Consider the following 18,779-nt stretch of genomic DNA (forward strand, 5'->3'; position numbering starts at 1 on the left):
AGTGAGAGAGGCAGCTGCTCACCTGCTCTCACAGCCTGGGCACCGCCACACAGGGCAAGGGCCAGCCTCCACTCTGGGCTGCATTCCCGTAAGTGAAGAGCACTACAGAACCACCCCCCCAAGGATGACCGACAAGCTCAGGGGCGGGAGCAGGGCTCCTGGGCCAAGGGGCTGCCAGGAACAACTGCATGGCCACCAGGAAAGCGAGGAGCACAACGGACGGCCCAAGGAACTGTGCGGTGCAGAGCCGCCCTGCGCCCGGAGGGGAGGCGCCACGGAGAGGCCACCACGAGGCGGGCATGATGCCGCAGGTGGAGATGAACAAGCTGGGACTGCCACTGTGACAAGGCTCGAGTGGCGCAGTTACCAAGGCGGGCGCTGGAGGGCAGTGAGTTGGACCCGTGGGAGGCTCGCATCTCCGAGTAGTCGCTGCAGGCCCTGTGGCTCAGGTCCAGGCTCAGGCGTCCCTGGTGCTGGACACTGTGGGAGAACCAGACAGGTGAGGGGCCAAGACTGGACGCAGCCCCTGGGAGAAACACAAGGGACAGGCAGCAAGGCCTCCCTCCCTGGGCTGGCAGAAGGGAGGCCTGGAAGCCACTGGCTGTCAGCTGAGGACAGCAGCCTGCCCGCAGCCATGCCAACGGCACATCCACGAGGGCCCTGCATGAGGGAGAGAGGGCCACACAAATGGAGCAGGAGCGGCCTACCCACCTCAGCCTCAGCCGGGGTCAGGTTCTCTGGAGGAAGGGCTTCTACGGGGAAAACCCGCTCTGAATCCTGGGGGGCGGGAGTGGGCAGAGGGCCCTGGGGAGGGACCCGGGAGCCTCCCTCAGGAGAACGTGCCTGGGAAGCCAGAGGGCAGAGAGCCCAGGCATCTTCCGCGTCAGGCCCAACGATGGCCTTTCTAACAGCATCATGAAACTACATCTCTTCCTGCCTTAAATCCCTCCAGTGGTTTCCACTGCACTCCGAGTAAAACTCCAACTCTGTATTATGGCTGCAGACCCGGAGGGTTGGTGCCCTGCGGCCTGGGCTCACCTCCGACCCACTCTACCTTTGTCTGGCTCCCCCACTCTGTCCCAAGAGCCCATCACACTGCTGTCAGGTGCCCAGGCACAGCACCAACAGCCCTCCTTACTGGGCACTCAGCCCACGTCCTGTGCAGCTGGCCTACAGCTGCATCCTCCCACCGGGCAGCCTCCCCACCATCCAACCTAACTCTCCACCGGCTTCCAACTCAGGCCAGCTCGTCGCCTTGTTTTACGGTTTTCAGAGCTACTCAGCACCATGTGGTGTCGCTCTGCTCACGTTTTCCTATCTGCCTCCTACACGTGAACACAAATGCCACAAGTAAAAGCTTGTCTATTTAGTTCTCCACTGCAACCCCTGGAACTAGAACAGTCCATGGCATGCAGTAGGTGCTCAATAAAAACTTGTCAAATAATTGAATGAATGAATGAACAAATGAAGTGACCATTTTTTCAGGCTCAGTTTCCTCTTCTATATAAAGCAGAGACACAATAGTCCTTAGCACCTAGGGTTGCTGTGGCAATTGAGATGGTATTTACAAAGGTGTGAGCATAGTGCCTGACAGTGAGCAACAAAGCACTGGCTACCATCACTATCACCTTTCCTTAAATACCTTTTCAAGCTCCACATTGGTGAACCACTTTCCATGGGGTCCCAGCGCTGCTGAAACCAGCCCTTTCCCAGCTGGGCAAGGAAATCTCTGCCCATGAGCCTCTCCATGCACCGGTGGCTTTATGTCCAGGTAGGCTTGGATGGCGGGGGTGCAAGGAGGTGTGGGAGACTTCACATACCTGGGGTGCAAAACCTGGGGGCCGATCTCTCTGGGGACGGGTGGAGAGCTGCAAGGGCCAACCCTGTGGCTACGCACAGTGTAGATGGGGTTCCTCAGGATGGAGCTCACAGTGGTGCTCGGGGTCATGCTCCGGGGAACAGTGCCTAGAAATGGGCAGGGTGAGAACCAGCTCCCCAAAGCACCCAGCCAGCCCACAGCTGTGCAAGCCTTTCTCTCTTTGCTGCTTCCTGTTTCCCAGGCCGCTATGGGAGAAAGCACTCTGCAAAGCTAGGAAATGTCACTGACACTGACTAACATCACCCAGACAGGGCAGCACCTGCTCGCTCTGTGGACCTCTGGGCTGAGGACACACAGCTGACCCTTGAAATGACTGCCTCCACTGCCCCAGGCACTGGGCGGCCCTGGGGCCACCAAGACCCTCCTCCGCCTGGCCCTGCCCGGCTGACTCACCCACAGATGCCTTGCCGGGGTAGAGTGGGGGGTTGCTGTGCCGGCTGGAATGCCCTGGTGAGTAAGGGGACCACTCCGGGAGCTCTGGGGAGACTTCCCCACTGGCTGAGACCCACTTCTGCTCCTGCAGAACCAGAAGCAAGAGGGAGTGGCTGAAAACAGGGAAACGCATAGGTGTTTACAAGCAACTCTGTCCCTTACACACTAGCTCCTCCCACTTGGACACAAAGTGACGGTCAGGAGATGTCCTTGCTCATTCAAGTTGCCTTATACACCTGGAGGGGAAGAACTGCCTTCAAAAATGCTCTGGAAGAAAACCACAGAGGAAGTTTCTGTTCTTTCAAATAAACAGGTTGTGTGTGTGCAGAGGTGGACCATGCATCAGAGCTGGTGAGGCTCTGTCTGCAGAGCAGCACGAATCTGTTCCGCTCACAGCAGCTTTCCCTTCTGGAAATGACTGCACCCCCGCCATGACCAGCCAGCCTGTCCTGCTGCCAGCTAAGAGTCTCTGTGCAACCCCTCCCTGAACCCCTCAAGGCAGGTCCATGTCACCTGGTTTTGTTGTACAGTTTCAAAAGCTTCTTGTTGAATAAGCAAATTTAATGCTACACCCAAGAATGTGTTTCTCTCTTGGTGTCACATCCCCAGGAATGGGCACATCTACGTGACTCTGCAAAGGAAGGCTGCTCCCACTGGCATCCACCTGCCTCCCTCCGCTCCTTCAGGTAGATGATCAGAGCCAAGGAGTCAGGGCCAAGCACAAGGCTGGCGACGGCCAGCTACCCCTTCTACCCCCACCCTCAGCCCAGCGCTGACCCCACCTCTAGGAACTGAGCAGGGATCACCACTGGCGCGAGCTTCGGCCGGAAGCTGGGTGCAGACTTCGGCCGGCGACGCTTCTGTCCCTGCTCATCCACCTTCTGGGAGGTGAGGTCCTCATCACAGGACTTCTTGGCGGGCAGGTAGGAGGAGTCCCCGTCCGCTTCAGGGTAGTAGCTGGAAGCAATGCGGACCCTGGCCTTGCGAGGGGGCGAGGCGTGCATGGGTTCCCCAGGGTCCACGTCGCGGGGCAGGGCGCTTGGGGGGCTGGTGGACGGGGAGCTGCCCACCAGAGTGGCCTCGGATTCAGAGCTGGTTTCTAGCCTGTGCTGGAACTTAATGGAGTCACTCCTCCTAGGAGGCTTTGGGGGCGTCAGAGGCCCCACCCTCTTGGAGGGCTGGGGGGAATGAGCAGGCCCAGGGCCGGGGAGCAGGTAGTCTATTTTGGGGGGTGTCTGGGGGCGTTTGAAAGTGTTAGGGTCGAAGATGGACTTTCTTTGCTTTGGCTTCTTATAAACAGAGAGCTTCTCGGGCGCTGCCGCGGAGCTGAGCACGGCCTTGGGCCAGGTCCCGCCGCTGTGGGAGCCCTCGGGCTCGGCCTTGTCCAGGGGAGCCTCCGTCGCCCCGCAGGAACCAGCTTCAGTCTCGAAGGGCAGCAGTGGCCGCCGGGCACACATGTCCCCCAGCCCATAGCCGCGCTCCCCAGAGGCATCTGAGCGAAAAGAGCTCAGGCTACGCTCGGAGGCGCTGGGACACGTGTGGGGGGCGGCTGGGAAGGGCCCCCCAGGGAACGGCTTGTGCAGGAAGGAGCTGCCACCGCCTGGGGGGCCCGGTTCCTTCCTGTCCTCCGGCCTGTCTGTGCAGAAGATGTCCGTCTGTGTGGAGTTGTTGTGCTGCATCAGGTTCCGCTTATTCTGAGCCTGGACCTCCGGGCCGTGGGCTCGGAAACTCAGCATCTTATCAGAGTCCTTGATGTTTTCAAAGATGTTCTGGCCACTCCATGAGGCGCTCTGAGGGAACACCTATGTAGGAACCACGGAGGAGTGAGAAAGAGAGAAAAAGGCGACAGAACCTGGCATTGCCACTGAAACTGCCCCTGCAGGTAGAGCAACGGCCAGAAATGGGCCCACACCCCAGAAAGCAGGCACATATACGCGCACACACATACACGCATGCATCACACACACATACATCGCATCACATACATGCATCGCATCACACACATGCATCGCATCACACACATGCATCGCATCACACACACATGCATATCACACACACACACACACACACACACACACACACACACGCACGCATCCTCTCCCTGACCGGAGGCTTTCTCACAGCCCTGCTCACTGGGACCCACAGGAGAGCTGTACGTGCTATTAACTTTGAGCACTTTCTGAAATCACCTGTATAATGCCCTACATACTTTTTAATATTATTAAGTAAAAGAAAGATTCATTATTAACAATACATATCTTTTAGTATTCACGTAAAGGAATATCACTCAGCAACAAAAGAAATGAGCTATCAAGCTGTAGAAAGAAATGTAGGAAACTTAAATGCATATCATTAAGTAAATGAAGCCAATCTGGGAAGGCTACATTCCAATGAGAAGACATTCTAGAAAAGACAGAACGATGGAGACGGTGAAAAGATCAATGGTCTCCGGGGACAGGACGAGAGAGGAAGGGATGGACGGGTACAGCCCGGAGGAGCTTCGTCACAGTGAAGCCATGCTGTGAGATACTGCAGTGGGAGACACGTCCTTGCACATTTGTCCAAACCCACGGAATGTACAACACCGAGAGTAAGTCCTCATGTAAACTGTGGACTTTAGTTAATACTAATGTGTTAGCATCGTGGCAAATGAACCCCACTAATGCAAGATGTTACTAACAGGGGAAGCAGAGGGAGAAATATGAGAATTCTCTAAACTAGTTTACCTTTCCTGTAAATGTAAACTACTCCCCAAAAAGTCTATTATTATAAATTTTTAAAATTTCGCTTAATGAAGTAGATGGGCCTATTTTTCCAACTTTCTATTAATCAATCTTTTCAATTATGTAGAAGAGTTGATAGAAAAGTACAATGAATACCCATAAACCCACCATTTAGATTCAGCAATATTTTTAAAAACTGTCTATATCTGTCAATATTGCAGAACATCTGAAAGTAAGTTACAATATGACATTTCATCCCTAACAACTTTATCACGTACTTCCCAAAACTAAGGTCATTCTCCTCTGTGACCCCAATATTGTCATTGCTCCCATGAAAATCTACAATTCCTTAGGATAAACTAATTATTCAATCCAGATTCAAATGCACCCCACTACCCCCAAAATGCCCTTCACAGTTTTTAATTTTTGTTTTTAAACCAGATTCTGGTTGGGGTTCATGCACTCCCTGCACTTCGTAAATCAATACCCCTTTACCAAGTGACACAGAGCAGTGGAGCTGGGGCTTTGCGAGAGCAGGGACGGGAGGGCAGGACCCTTACCTTCAGGAGGGAGAGGGTCAGGGAGTCCTGGCAGCTACGCAGCAGAGACTCACACTCATTCAGAGACTTGTTGTCCAGTGCGATGCCATTGATCTAGGGCCAAACAGAGAACCTGTCAGTCCCACCGCAGGACAGTGGGCCTGGTTCTGTAAGGTTCCCAAGTCTGCAGCTGGAGGAGGAGACAGCCCTGCCCATAAGGCCTGAGGAATCCAGGTAAGGGGCTTCCGTGGCACATGGACCACACAGCCTCGAGAGCACTCTACAAGAAGATGTGTGTCTGACTAGGACCAGGACACCAAGGTCGCGGGGACAGCCGGTTCTGCTTCCTGCTTTGTAAGGTTGGACCTCGATTCGGGACGCCTTCGTGTACAAATTGGAAGATAGTCACATGAGTCCCCCAGGGGTGGGAGGAGACTGAAAAACGCAGCTATGGTGTGGAAGGCCTCTGTAAACTAGAAAGTACCACGTGAGATGAAGTATCGTCATTGTTCACAAAGACACACCACCACAGCTTCTGCTTGAACTTCTGTCCACATCCCTCTCGGATGTGCTCCAATCTTAGAAAAAGTGTATGAGCAACAGGCGAACAGTCAGACCAGGCTGCACCCACACCGGGAACATGACACCCATTTGATGTGTAATAAAATGACCAATCTTCGGAGAGGTGAACCTTCCCGAAGATGGACCCAGCCTGACTCTGTCCTGGCACCTTCAGGCACATCCCTGCCCTGTGCTGATTTGACCATGGTGGGTTCTGAGTGACTAGATGCATGAGTTACGGAAGGAACACAGCCCCGTGCGGGGCAGAACAGCCAACCACACACTGTACCATTCTACTCATCTACCATTCTCGAGGTGACAGAAGTATAGAGATGGAGAAAAACTAGTTGCCAGGGCTTCTGAATGGGGGAGCAGGTGTGGGTGTCACTATAGAGGGGTAACAGGTAACATGAGGGAGAGTGTGGTGGTAGAACAGTTCTGTCTTGATTTTTTTTTTTTTTTGGTTTCCTAAACATGATAAAATGACATAGAATTAAATACACACACTGTACTGTCAACTACCTGGTTTTAATATTACAGCTATGTAAGATATAACCATTAGGGAAACTGGGTAAAGGGTATCTAGGAACCTCCCTATACTACTTTTTAAATATTAATTATGAAATAGTTTAACTGAATTATAATTATTTCAACGTCAAAAGTTTAAAAACATATGCAGAGGGATTATTTTAGAGTGGTGGATTACTTTGGTTGTTTTTTCTTTATAAATTTCCCATATCTTGAAATTTTTCACAATGGCCATGTTGCTTTTAACATCCGGAGCCCCCCAAATCTGAAAAACACTGGCAAAGATGTGAGGTGAGGAGCTCCCACACACACTGTAGGTGGGGTTGAAAAGGCCAGGGCCTGAGGGGGTGCAGGGAAGGATCATATCAAACGTTAAATGCTTATCTGACCCAGCAGTTCCCCTGCCCCAGGGATAACCCCCCATGGCACACTCTCGGGGGGGCCCCCTGGGGCCCGTGGAAGGAAGGATGCAGCAGGTGCCATGCAGCACAACTTGTAAAGGCAAAGATGCCCCGAGTTTCCGCTGGGGTGCAGCTAACAGCCTGTGGTGCTGCTGCCGCTAAGGAGCCTGCAGCTCCTGCAAGGACCCAGACACAGCGAGGAAGAAGCACAGGGCATGCGTCACCAACAAAACAAGGCTAGCGGCTTAGTCTACGATGATCCCATCTGGTTGTGTGTATTTAAGTGGGAGATACCCATGTTTTGAACATTTCTGGAAGAAAACAGTGAGTTGTTAACCGTGGTTGCCATGGGAACTGATCGGTGGGGCGTCCAGAACTAAAGGAGTTCCTGCCACTGTGCTGGTTGCAGGGACTGGATTTGGGGTGGGGAGGTGGGAGGGGGGTGTCATGCACACGCATATGCCTTCACTTTTAAAGGGTTACTTACAAAGACTAAACATGCATGCTCTATGACTCAGCCCCCTCACGGCACTGTGGGTGTGGTCACCAGGGATCTGCTAAGTCTCCCCACAGTGGCTGCTGCACACAGGTGATGTCCATGCAGGGCTGTTTGCAATGGCAGAAACTGAGAACAACTCCTAGGTCCATCAATTGTGGAATAATTTAAACTACCACGAGGTGGACAAAAATAGTAAGGATTGACTTGGAAAGATATCCACAATGGCAAACTGTAGCTAGCATTAGATGATTCCATTATCGTATCGTAAAAAGCGAATAAAACCTAAAAACCCCTAACTGTGCACACAGATCTGCACAAGCACTTGTGGTCTGGCTGGGAGCACATCTCCAAAAGGGGGTAGAGATGCCTCAGGAGCAAGATCACAGGGAAGAGGGGACCACCACTTTACACATTTTGGTATTGCTTGAATATTTTACTGCAAAAGAGTCTTACTTTGGTAATAAAAAAATAAGTTTTAAAAGAAATGGGTAAAATATTAAATAAAAAAGATTTCTAAAAACTTATTTTTTAATTGGCCTCACTATGCATTCATATATAGAATAAAGGTTGTAGAGAAATACAGTGAAAATGTTAACAAAGGTTATCTACTCCTTCCTAAACCTTTTCTGAACTTCTGAATTTTCTACAGTAAATAGAAACATACTATTAGAAGGGGGGAAAATCATATTTAAATGTTCACATTTTTTAAAAAAGGCAAATAAAAAAACTGTGTTCATTACGTCTTGTTCACACCTCCCAAATTTGAATCTGTCTATACGTGCAGCGGACAGCCCATCCTGGAGACTTACCGCCACAATCCTGTCCCCCACGGCAAGAGACCCCTCTTTGGCGGCGGGGCTTCCGGGCACCACGGCGGCAGCATACACTCCATTCTCCAGACTGATGCCGCTGTCTGTCAACCACAGGTGTCCCCAGTTAACCCTGCCCAGGTCGCATGGCCCCTGGTTGTCCCACCTCATCTTCGGGAGACGCTCTTACAAAGCGCCTGTCCATCCCAACACCTCCCCAGGCCAGACCACCCAGGAGCTCAGTGACGTGTGCTCTGGGGAGTGACTCAGACAAGCAGGACCCAGGACCCAGGACCCAGAGGCCCCACGTCGGGAGAGCACACAGGCTGCATTCAAGCAGCATCAGCACCTCAGCCCTGAGAATGAAGTGCACCTGAAAACACAAGGAGGGGACCCCTGCCGTCTGAAGCCTCTGCCCGCGTCATAGGCCGCTACCTTTCTGTCCACTCAGGCTGATGTGCAGGGGCGTGACCACCTTCCCGCCCAGGGACTTCCTCCGCCGCACGACCATGTTGATGGCCCCCTCCCCGTTGAGGAGCGCCTTGATGGCCTGCTTCTTGTCCTTGTTGATGAGGTCCACGTCGTTGATCCTCAGTAGCCAGTCATTGACCCTGCGGAGGACAGCCCGGTCAGTGCCCATGCAGGCCTTGGAACCAGTGGGCCGCTCAACTGTTCCCATCCAGGGAGCTGAATGCCAGAAAGCAGGTGCCCCACATACACACTCAGAAAGAGTCCCCCTTCCAGGATGGCCGAACATTAAACTCACAGGTACTGGAGCTAGACTGCCTGGGTTCAAGTCCTGGCTCCACCACCTACCAGCTGAGTGACCTAACCCCTCGGGGGGTCAGTCTCTCCATCTGTACAATGGGGTAGCACCTACCTCATAGGATTGTAAAGATTAATGAATTATTTAAAGTACTTAAACCAGCAATGAGCACACAGTTAGCACTATTTTCTCATCATTAGTATTTCATGGAATGAGCATGCAATGCACATCATACGCTCTCACACATGCATGAGCCCTTTTCTACCCAGAAACGCAAACGGGATGTATTCATTTAACTGCCACCTGGCTCTCCAGGGCCTTCCACTAAGCCGGGGGGGGGGGGGGGGGGGGGCCCCACCCTCCCCACCCTCCCCACCCTCCCTCAGAACTTGGGCTTCCTCAACTCTTACCGTAAGCGGCCGTCTGCAATGCTTCCTTTGTCCACCTTAGTCACAAATATGCCGCAGTCCCCGGGCAAACAAGGCTCATTCACACCTTCTGCCATATCGAACCCCAGTGCCTTCAAGTCAATGTCCTCCTGTCAAAACAGCAGCAGCAGCGCATACTTTACGAAGCAGTGATGAGAAACACGTGGCCCAAGCCACTCCCTCTACTGTGGGACTGCACCTTCACCATGATTGACAGGGCACTTAGGCCCCAAGCAGCAGCCTCTGAGCGGCTACAACCTGCCCCTCTCAGCCACTTAGACACACGTCGCCACCAGCATCACCCCTGGGGGCCCTGCTCCTCCCTCTCTGTTCCATGTGCCGTGTCAGCATCCGCCACGCAACTCAGGAAACCATCTGCTGTAACTCGACTGGAGCAAGTGCAGGGAAAGGTTGCATTTGCGCCCTGGGAGAAAAAGCTGAACCTCCAAACTAGCCACTGGGACACTGGGGGACACTGCGAGAGGGCATCCAAAGTCTTCATGTCAGGAGAACGGGCAGAAAAGACACAAAGGAAGCTCACCGTCTCCCTTTCAAACTCTACAACTTCCGTTTCCCACTCCATGGAATCTGTGTCGATGGCTGAGTCGTGGGAGCTGTGGGCCATCAGCTGCCGGAATCGGGCCTCCTTTTCCAGCTGGGATTCCATCTGCTCCCTGTGTAGAGAGGGAGCCATGGCCATGGCCTTGTGAGAGGCGAAACATCCCACTCAAGTCACAGCCTGGAAACCAGGGACCACCAATGGGCTTTCATCTCGTCCTTCACGCCAGCTGCCCAACAAATCTGCAACGCCAGGCCCAGGCTTCTTGGATTTCAATGGGTTTTTATGCTTTTTTTTAAAAAGACTCAGAAATTCTTCTCACATTTATCTAGAAGTTTCATGCAGTTCTATAAAAATGCCAGCAAGATATTTTCATAGGTACAGACAAGACTACTCTAAAGTTTATAGGAAAAGACAAAAAAGTGGAACAGCTACACTAATTTAGAAAATGAAGAATTAGGTGGGAGAAACTACTCTAATCCAATTTAAGAGTTTTTCTACAGCTACAGACTCAAGGCTGAGGGGAACTGCCAGGAAGAGAGACACACAGATCAATGAAACAGAAGGAAGGATCCAGAAACAGCCCCACCAAGTACCAAAGGTGCAGACGTAAGGGAACAGAGGAAGGATAGTCTTCAACTAATGATGGAGCCGCTGAACATCATGGAAAAAAAAAAAAGAATCTCAACCTGAACACCATACTTTACTTAGAAATTAACTCAAAATGCATCACAGATTTATATGTAAAAAATAAATTATAGCCCGGCTGGTGTTGCTCAGTGGTTGAGCATCGACCTATGAACCAGGAGGCCACAGTTTGATTCCTAGTCAGGGCACATGTCCATGTTGTGGGCTCGATCCCCACTAGGGGGCGTGCAGGAGGCAGCCGATCAATGATTCTCTCTAATCACTGATGTTTCTATCTCCCTCTCCCTCTCCCTTCCTCTCTGAAATCAATAATATATTTTTTTAAATAAACTATAAAACTTTTAGAAGGAAAATACAAGAGAAATCTTCAAGATCAAGGGCTGGGTTAAGGGTTCTTAGACATAACATAATCCATTGAAAATTAAAAATATTTTAAATCAATAAATTGGACTTGATCAAAATAAAAACTTAAGCTCTCAGAAAGACCCAGTTAAGACGAAAAAAAGGAGTCAGAAACCTTGTCCTATCACTTGCATATAATGCCCTTCTTCCTAAAACCTAGGCCCAGACCACCTTCCCAGTTCACTGGCCCTGTCCGGGGTAGCGGGGGGAGCACGGTGGGGGGGGGCCCTCCTGGCTGACTCTAAACTGACTTTTGTTTCCTGCCCCAGTGAACAGCTCCAGGTCCACACCTTGGCTGGGCTGTGCTCTCATTGGCCAGCTCTAGAATGCCACTCAGCCTCCCCTGGGCCCCGCCCCCGCCCATCCCACCCCTGTGCAGCCTGAAACTGGGCATTGAATCTGACTGCCCTCCTCTCCTCCCTCCCACTGGGCACCTCTGCTGCTCCTGCAGGCTGGGGGCTTCCTGTGCAGCGGCACGGACTCCATCACCAGCACCCCGGTGAGAGAACTCAGTGAAAAGGAGGTGCAAATACAAATGTGCTGAACAAGCAAAGGAAGCTGACTTCTTCAGATGGTCCAGGCAACCTGGTGCCAGGAAAATGGAAACTCCTCCTGTCTAAAGCCCCAAGAGGTCTAGGCTACACCTTAATTTGATTCCATCAGTTGCTAGATCCAATGTGGGTCCCTGGAGAGACTGTCGCTTTGCAACCTCTGAGGTTTTCCTTAGAGCACTCAAGGCCCAGAGGTTCCAGGTTTCTATCTAATAAATGAAGTGCTCGTCTTCTGTTAGATGTCACTGATGGGAAAGGGAAGCTGCACGCCCTTCAGAAGGGCGCAGCTCAGTGAGCAGGGCTGGCACACTCCCCACTCCCCTGCCTCTCGCCTCCATCACTGGGAAGCTCCTGGCACAGACAGAGCCGCTGCTCCTCAACCAGAATCTGGTCCTACGCTGCAGTGATGGCTCCTGGGCTCTGCAATTTCTCTTTTTAAACTTTGATATTTGTATTTTCAATCTACTGCTTAGCATCACCAAGCCTTAAATGACACCCTGGGAGCTCTGCTGTCACAGAGGGGGGTTATCTTACATTCCACACAGTCTCTTCCAGATGGGCATCCGAGTAACACAGCAGGACAGACTATGAGTGGTGGTCACAATCACCTGCAAACCACCACAACCGTCATCACTCTGTTCCTTTGTACTTTTCTCTCTGATGGGCCTGCCTGTGGTCTGCCTCCTTTGTGCTGTGAGCCCCACAAGGCAGGACCTGGCCGGCCTACTCAGCCGTCTCCCGTGTGCCTCCCACAGGCCTGACCCAGAGCAGGTTCAGTTGATGAAAGAGTGAGGGAGGGAGGAAGGGAATGGACAATACATGCTCGCCTGTGTCCAGATGGGCTGCCTTGGAGCAGGCCCTTCCTTCCTATATGCCTTTGCACACAGTGCACACCTCCAAGTGCTCACCAAAGGTCCACTGTCATCTTCTCGGCTGGTCTAAGAATTTCTAATTAACTCTGCACGTGGAGGCAACATTTGAACCCATTCTACAGATTGACAGAATAAGGCAGAGAGAAGGAACAGATGGCCAGGCCCTGCCCTGAGCGGAGGGTGGGCAATTCACTCCAGGGTACACGCGCAGCCCAAGCAGGCGCCCACCCCAGCGTACTTGAGCTCCTTGAGCTCCCGGCTGACGTCATTCTTCTGTTTGCGAGTGTCGTCCAGGCTGCGCAGGGCCTCCGCCAGTTCAGTCACTGCCCTGTCCCGCTCCCGCCTCAGGTTGTCGCAAAGTGTCCTGGCAGAGGGCACAGGGCAAGGTCACCATAAGGGATAAGGGACGCAGGACTCACGGCCTGCAGTGAACACCCAGGCGCCTGCCTTGCCCCAGAGGCACAGGAATGTTTGAGGGTTTGGAGTAAGGCTGTCAAGGCCAAACCCACTGAGAGGCAGAGGCGACACTGAGGACCCAGGAGAAGAGACCCCCACCCCAGTTATTGGGCACTGGGTTCCAACATCCAGTGCTCACCCAGCACCTCACCCTCAATGTGCCTGGGTTAATGACCACCCTCCCCCAGCCCACCCAGCTGGCCCTGTGCCCAGCACTTACCAGATGCCTAACAACCCATATGAGGCCTCTCAGAGCTGCCCCCACCCCACGACCAGACAGGAATCATGCCTTGAGCCTCTCTGTGGCCTGAGCTCTGCGCAGGTGCAGGTGGGACAGCTCTGCTAAAGGACACGTGGCCGCCAGGACCTCAGGACCAGCTCAGCTCCTCAGAGAGGAAGCGGGGACAGGCGGCGTGGCTGCAGGGAGTCTGCGCTCCGCGCCACCTCCGGCACCACACTGCGACTGGAAGGACCCTGAGAGCTGGTACTCCCCTCCATGGCCCCAAGTCCCCCCACCCTGAACCCTCACCTCCTGGCCAGCCTGCATGGACATCAGTCTCTCCTTCAAAAGGCCACAAGGGATCTTTCAGAAATTCTCAATGACCAAGTCCTTGCTCACTACCAACATCCCACCCCAGCCTCTCCTGGCTCTCCCTCAACTGGAACCCACCCCCGGTTCCTTTCAAGCCCTTACAACTGCCTCAGGACACTGTCAGCTGCCTGCTCCGACGCCAAGGGCGAGACCTGCTCCAGTCACACCCACGTCCCTTCTGCCTCCACATCACACCTTTGCTGATGATGGTCGCTCAGGCCGCAAAGCCCATCCCCTGTGGGAAAATCCCACTCATGCTTACATTCTCGCTCGGATTCCATGCTTTCTGCAGAAACCTCTCCATCTGCTCCCCCTGCCCAGTGCCCTGCCTGCCTCCTCACGGCCCTGGAATTCCATTCATGCATCCTCCTTCCCCTCTGCCCTGGCTGGCAGAGCTGCCCGTGGCCCCCACAGGCATCACCCTACCTGGGAGCTTTGGAGCTGTCTCCCAGGATCTCCTTGCTCAAGGGACCTAAGATCCTGGCACATAGTAGGTGTCCATTAATACTTCCTGGGAGAATGCAGTTCTGATTATCAGTGTCATCAGCAGCCCCCTGAGAAACCAGCCTGGTCTCGGGCCACTCCGCAGGGTCTCAGTGCACATGGGATCTGGGGTGAAGTGCAATCGATGCAGAGACGTGTGGAAATTCTAATGCTCTGAGGTGAGTGGGGCGTCGCCCAGGGTGAGAAGAGAAGAACCCAACCACTCTCACCTTACCTGGACCGTGGCGAATGACTGCGGCCCTCCCCACAGACCCAGTGTGCCACGGGAGACCCGAGCCCACACCGCCCAGGGCACCGTACCGGATACTGTCCCGCTCGGCCACAATCTTGTCCCGCTCCTGGAAGGCCCAGTCCCGCCGGCACTTGGCCACGTCTGCCTCTTGGAGGGCTTCCTTCAGCTCCTGGCACAGAGCCTTGCACTGCTTTCGAAGGGTCTCAGCCTCCTTGTTGGCTCTCCCAGCGTCGATTGCCACTGTGTCTTTGATCTGGTGGGGACGAGAGGCCAGCAGAGGAGGAGGTTGCTGGGCTTTCTGGCTCAGAAGTACCATCCGACTGACGGGTGCCAGGGCTGGGCTGAACTCTCGGGAGCCGGATGGAGGGGAACACTGGGGTCCCTGCCAGAGCCTACCCCTACACCCCCCTGCTGCACCCCTACCTCCCAGTGACCTTGCACCCCATAGCCACACTCAGACCCCTAGTGACGTTAGTCTAAGTCCAAACTCTCACCACTCCACACAGTGTCTGGACTAAACCTCAGTCTCGCTCAGCCAAGGTCTCAGTGGCCCAGGTGGACCGTCTCCCCAGGAGGGCTCGCTCCAGGCTCCATCCTGCCACTTATGTGGCTTGTATCTCACAGGGAGCCACCATGTCGCTCTAAAGTGCCCCTGTGAGCCCCGCCTGCGTGGCTCAGTGGTTGAGCATCAACCTATGAACCAGGAGGTCACAGTTCGATTCCTGATCAGGGCACATGCCTGGGTTGAAGGCTCCATCCCCAGTGGGGGTGTGCAGGAGGCAGCCGATCAATGATTCACTCTCATCATTGATGTTTCTCTCTCTCTCCCTTCCTCTCTGAAATAAATAGATAGATAGATAGATAGATAGATAGATGATAGATGATAGATAGATAAAAAATTTTAAACAAAAATAAAAAATGAAGTGCTCCTGTGACAAAGCATAAAGAAGCACGGCCCAACTGCAGTGAAGGGTGGAGGTCCTGGTCAGGGTCATGTCCGACTCTGGCAGCAGCGCTGTTTCTGTATTCTGGTTTTTGTACCCTGGCATCCTGGGTTCCTTTCCAATCTGAACAGGCAGCAGTGTTTTGCTGGTGAAGGCCTATGTATCTCAGTTCGATTTAAAAGCTGAAATCGGAAGCATTTGCATCTTGACACCTCCCCAGAGCATTACATGCTCCGTTAAAATTCAAATCCAACCCTTAGAAGCGCTCACATAGAAAGCTCCCCTGTGCCCTCTGATCCTCAGAAAACACGGGGAAAACGATAAAGCAAGTGTCTACTCCTACTCTTGCTCACAGGCTTCCTGCTCACAGGCAAAACGCAGACAAGACAGGAGAGGAACAGACCCTGCATCTCCGCCCTGGACTCTCTGCCTCTGAGTGACAAGCATGAGGAAGACAAGCACACCAAGAAGGCTTCCCTGGCCCCACAGCAGACAGCAACACGCCTCCGCTGAAACACGCCCCAGAGACCTCGCAAGTTCAGCCAAGAGACAAGGATGACGGAGACAGAGGGAAATGTGTGCAGTTGGCTTCTAACCCCCCCTCATCTCTCACGTCCAGTCAGGAGGAGCTGAGGGCGGGTTCTGCACAAGAATAACACCTTAACTCGAGAGAGAGTGACAATGTCACACACTGCTGAGACATACTACCCAGGATCAAGTCTTACCAAATGATTTCAGTTTTTATTTTCCCCACTTTTATGCAGTGCTGAGTATTTGTTTAGTTTGATATATTTAAAAAAACAATTATTTTTATTAACTCTAGCATGAATTTATTGTAATGAGTATTCAGTTTAATAACGTTTTCCTAAATTTATATTTTACTCAATGTTTTATATTAACATAGTTTTCTATTTGAAATGTGTTAACATGTGGTTTCAATGAAAGGTCTTTCCTTTTGGCCCTGGATAAGCATCTCGAGCTGAAGGCTGGAGGTGGAGACAGAGAGACCAAAGCCAGGGGATCAGGCAGCACCTACTCTCCCACCACCCCCCCTCCCCCTGTCTCCCCTTCCTTCCACTGGGGCCATCCTTATTAGTCTCCAAAATGAAAACACCTCCAAAACACTGTTCCCTTCTGAGAAACACTGGAAGCACAATATTTGGTTTTATTGAGAGGGGAGAGGAGGAATAAGATATCTTTAAAAGGGCAACAGAACTGGGAGCTGAGGTCCCTTGTCTGAGCCCAATTACACCAATGAGGAACCTCAGGGTCCAGGAAGTGACTGCTCCCCGAGGTCCACCTAGGGGAGATGAGCCCACACCTCAGGTCCCCAAGATTCTTGCCCCTGTGCTTCTTCCTCCACACCATGCAGATCTCACTCTGCAAAAGCACCACGCATGATGTCCTCTGGCCACCCTGGGTGACCTTGGGACAACAGGCTAAGTAAGGGATGGGCTGGCTTTCACAGGACACTCACGCCACCTAGACCTAAGGCCAAGGAGAAAGGCCTAGGGGCAGAGCCCACACCAGCGGGTCTCGGGTCTCATCAGGCCCCGGGGAGATTAAGAGCCTCCTACCCATACCTTAGAGCCAGAATGGCCCAGCCACAGACCTGGCCTGGCCCACTTGGGGGAGTGGGGATGTGGTCTTGGAGAAGCCATACAAAGCAGAGGAGGAGCTGAGGGTTTCAGCTCTGGAACCTGCCCGGTGGGAATGGGGGTAGGGGCTCTCCTGCCTGCTGGCTGGATCGGTGCCTAGAAAAGATTCCTGCCTCAGCTGACAGGCAGACTTGACAGCCAGCCAATGCCCCCTGCAAAGCCAGAGCCGGGCTCCAGGCTGGAGGGCACGCATGAGTGCGGGCAGTGGGGGGACGGGCTGCCACCAGATGCTAGCACTCGGAAGTCGGCGGTTCTTCATACTTCTCGGTGCTTTCCACATTCCTACAAAGGGCATGGTTAACCTCCTAGTTTCAAAAACCCCTTCGCATGGGCCGGGTCCTCTCCCAGGTGCACCTCTTATGTGTCTGATACGTCAGCCTTGACTTTCTAGTATAGTGACTGACTGGCTCAGTCATTTTCAAGGATTTCCTCTTCATCGTTTTGTTTTCCTTATTTGATAACAACATTTTCCCAACCATTAAGTTCTCAGATGCCCGAGTGTGAAAACCAGGAGTTGATAGTTTTTCTAGGACAATTACCACGTTCTAATACATTCTATTTGCTTACTAGAAATTCCTTCATCACGGTCTTTTTAAAAATTCATCGAAGTAAACTCTCCTTTTCACAATGGCTTTCACCTTGACGGTTTAGAAACGTCTCACTCCCTTGATATGAAATTGCCATTAGTTGGCCCATTTTTGCCTACAGAGCACTTTCACAGGGTTCCTGACAGAGTAGCTAATAATCATCTTAATAATAAAGATTCAAATCATTCCTACTTTGTGCAGGCACTAATCTAAGTACGTTTTCAATATTAAATCATGTGCTTGCCACAGCCCCATGAGGTAGATGCTATCCATTATCATTTCCATTTTGCAGAGGAGAAAACTGAGGCCCCGAAATATAAGAGGTCACATGACTGAGAAGGCCCACTCCAAGCACAGGGCCTGTGCCCCTTGCATCCATGGCCCTGCACTACCTGGGCATCAGGAAATGTCACTGTTCACAGAAAGCCTCACAGAGCCCTGGCCACTCCTCAGGCATCAGCCCTGCCTCGTGCTGGGTCCAGGGGCTCTGGCTCCCACAACACAATGCCCACCATCCCCTGCCAATGCGCCCAACCTTTAACAACCTACACAGGAAAGTAGAATGGAGAGGCATTTCAACGGGAGAAAGTCTGCTTTGGTCAAGTTCAGCAGGTCTAAACAGAGCCACACACTGACCGACAGGATGGGAAGGGAACCTCAAGTCAGGAAGCCGGCAGGACATATCCGCACTTGGGATGAGGGGTGTCAGTGATGAAGCCACGGGGCCAGGAGGCAGGATGAAAAGGGTCCACACGGATCCATCCCTCAGGAGTCAGGCTAAGTGGTCTAACTCTAATGCTAGTGAGCCCCAGACCCCAACCCCGGAGGCCTGTCCCCCAGGAAGCAAGACTGTAGAAGAGCCTCTGGCACAGCCTAGTATACCATTTTCCCAGCAGGCGCCGGCTACCCCTTAAAGAACAGACCCCTCAGATGCCGGGAGAAAGGAGCCCTGAGGGTACTCTTCTGACTCATGAGGCCAAAGGTACCTATGGCTTTGGGAAGTTGGCCTTGGGAACTTTCTTCTTAATGAGCAAGTCTTTGAGGTACCTGCTGGCTCTCAGCACAAGACTGACCAACAATGACTTAACCAAGCGTTTGAGTGTGAGAGTGTCTGTGCTTTCTTCCTACACTGTGAGGTGTGGAGGCTGAGACCACGGCTGGACCTCCCCTTGCATCCCTGTGGCACTGATCTGAGCCGGGCACTGAGTG

The 18,779-nt window shown here is 52.7% G+C and overlaps 1 protein-coding gene across 3 annotated transcripts in view; it reads right to left on the reverse strand.

Moving 5' to 3' along the window:
• Positions 1–18,779, reverse strand: part of DLG5 (discs large MAGUK scaffold protein 5) — a 114,694-nt gene that overhangs the window by 22,641 nt on the left and 73,274 nt on the right. For 2 of the 3 annotated variants that reach the window (XM_080641768.1, XM_080641766.1), the window contains exons 8-18: positions 14,450–14,634; positions 12,836–12,961; positions 10,107–10,239; positions 9,548–9,675; positions 8,807–8,982; positions 8,372–8,475; positions 5,595–5,687; positions 3,094–4,113; positions 2,273–2,396; positions 1,821–1,965; positions 368–480 (exon numbers count right to left, since the gene is read on the reverse strand). In XM_080641768.1, coding sequence (XP_080497894.1) covers positions 368–480; positions 1,821–1,965; positions 2,273–2,396; positions 3,094–4,113; positions 5,595–5,687; positions 8,372–8,475; positions 8,807–8,982; positions 9,548–9,675; positions 10,107–10,239; positions 12,836–12,961; positions 14,450–14,634 — 2,347 coding nt within the window. The remainder of the gene's footprint in view (positions 1–367; positions 481–1,820; positions 1,966–2,272; positions 2,397–3,093; positions 4,114–5,594; positions 5,688–8,371; positions 8,476–8,806; positions 8,983–9,547; positions 9,676–10,106; positions 10,240–12,835; positions 12,962–14,449; positions 14,635–18,779) is intronic. The other variant, XM_080641767.1, reaches the window with a different exon arrangement.

Source organism: Plecotus auritus (genome assembly GCF_963455305.1).
Source record: "Plecotus auritus genome assembly, chromosome: 9".
NCBI lineage: Eukaryota > Metazoa > Chordata > Mammalia > Chiroptera > Vespertilionidae > Plecotus > Plecotus auritus.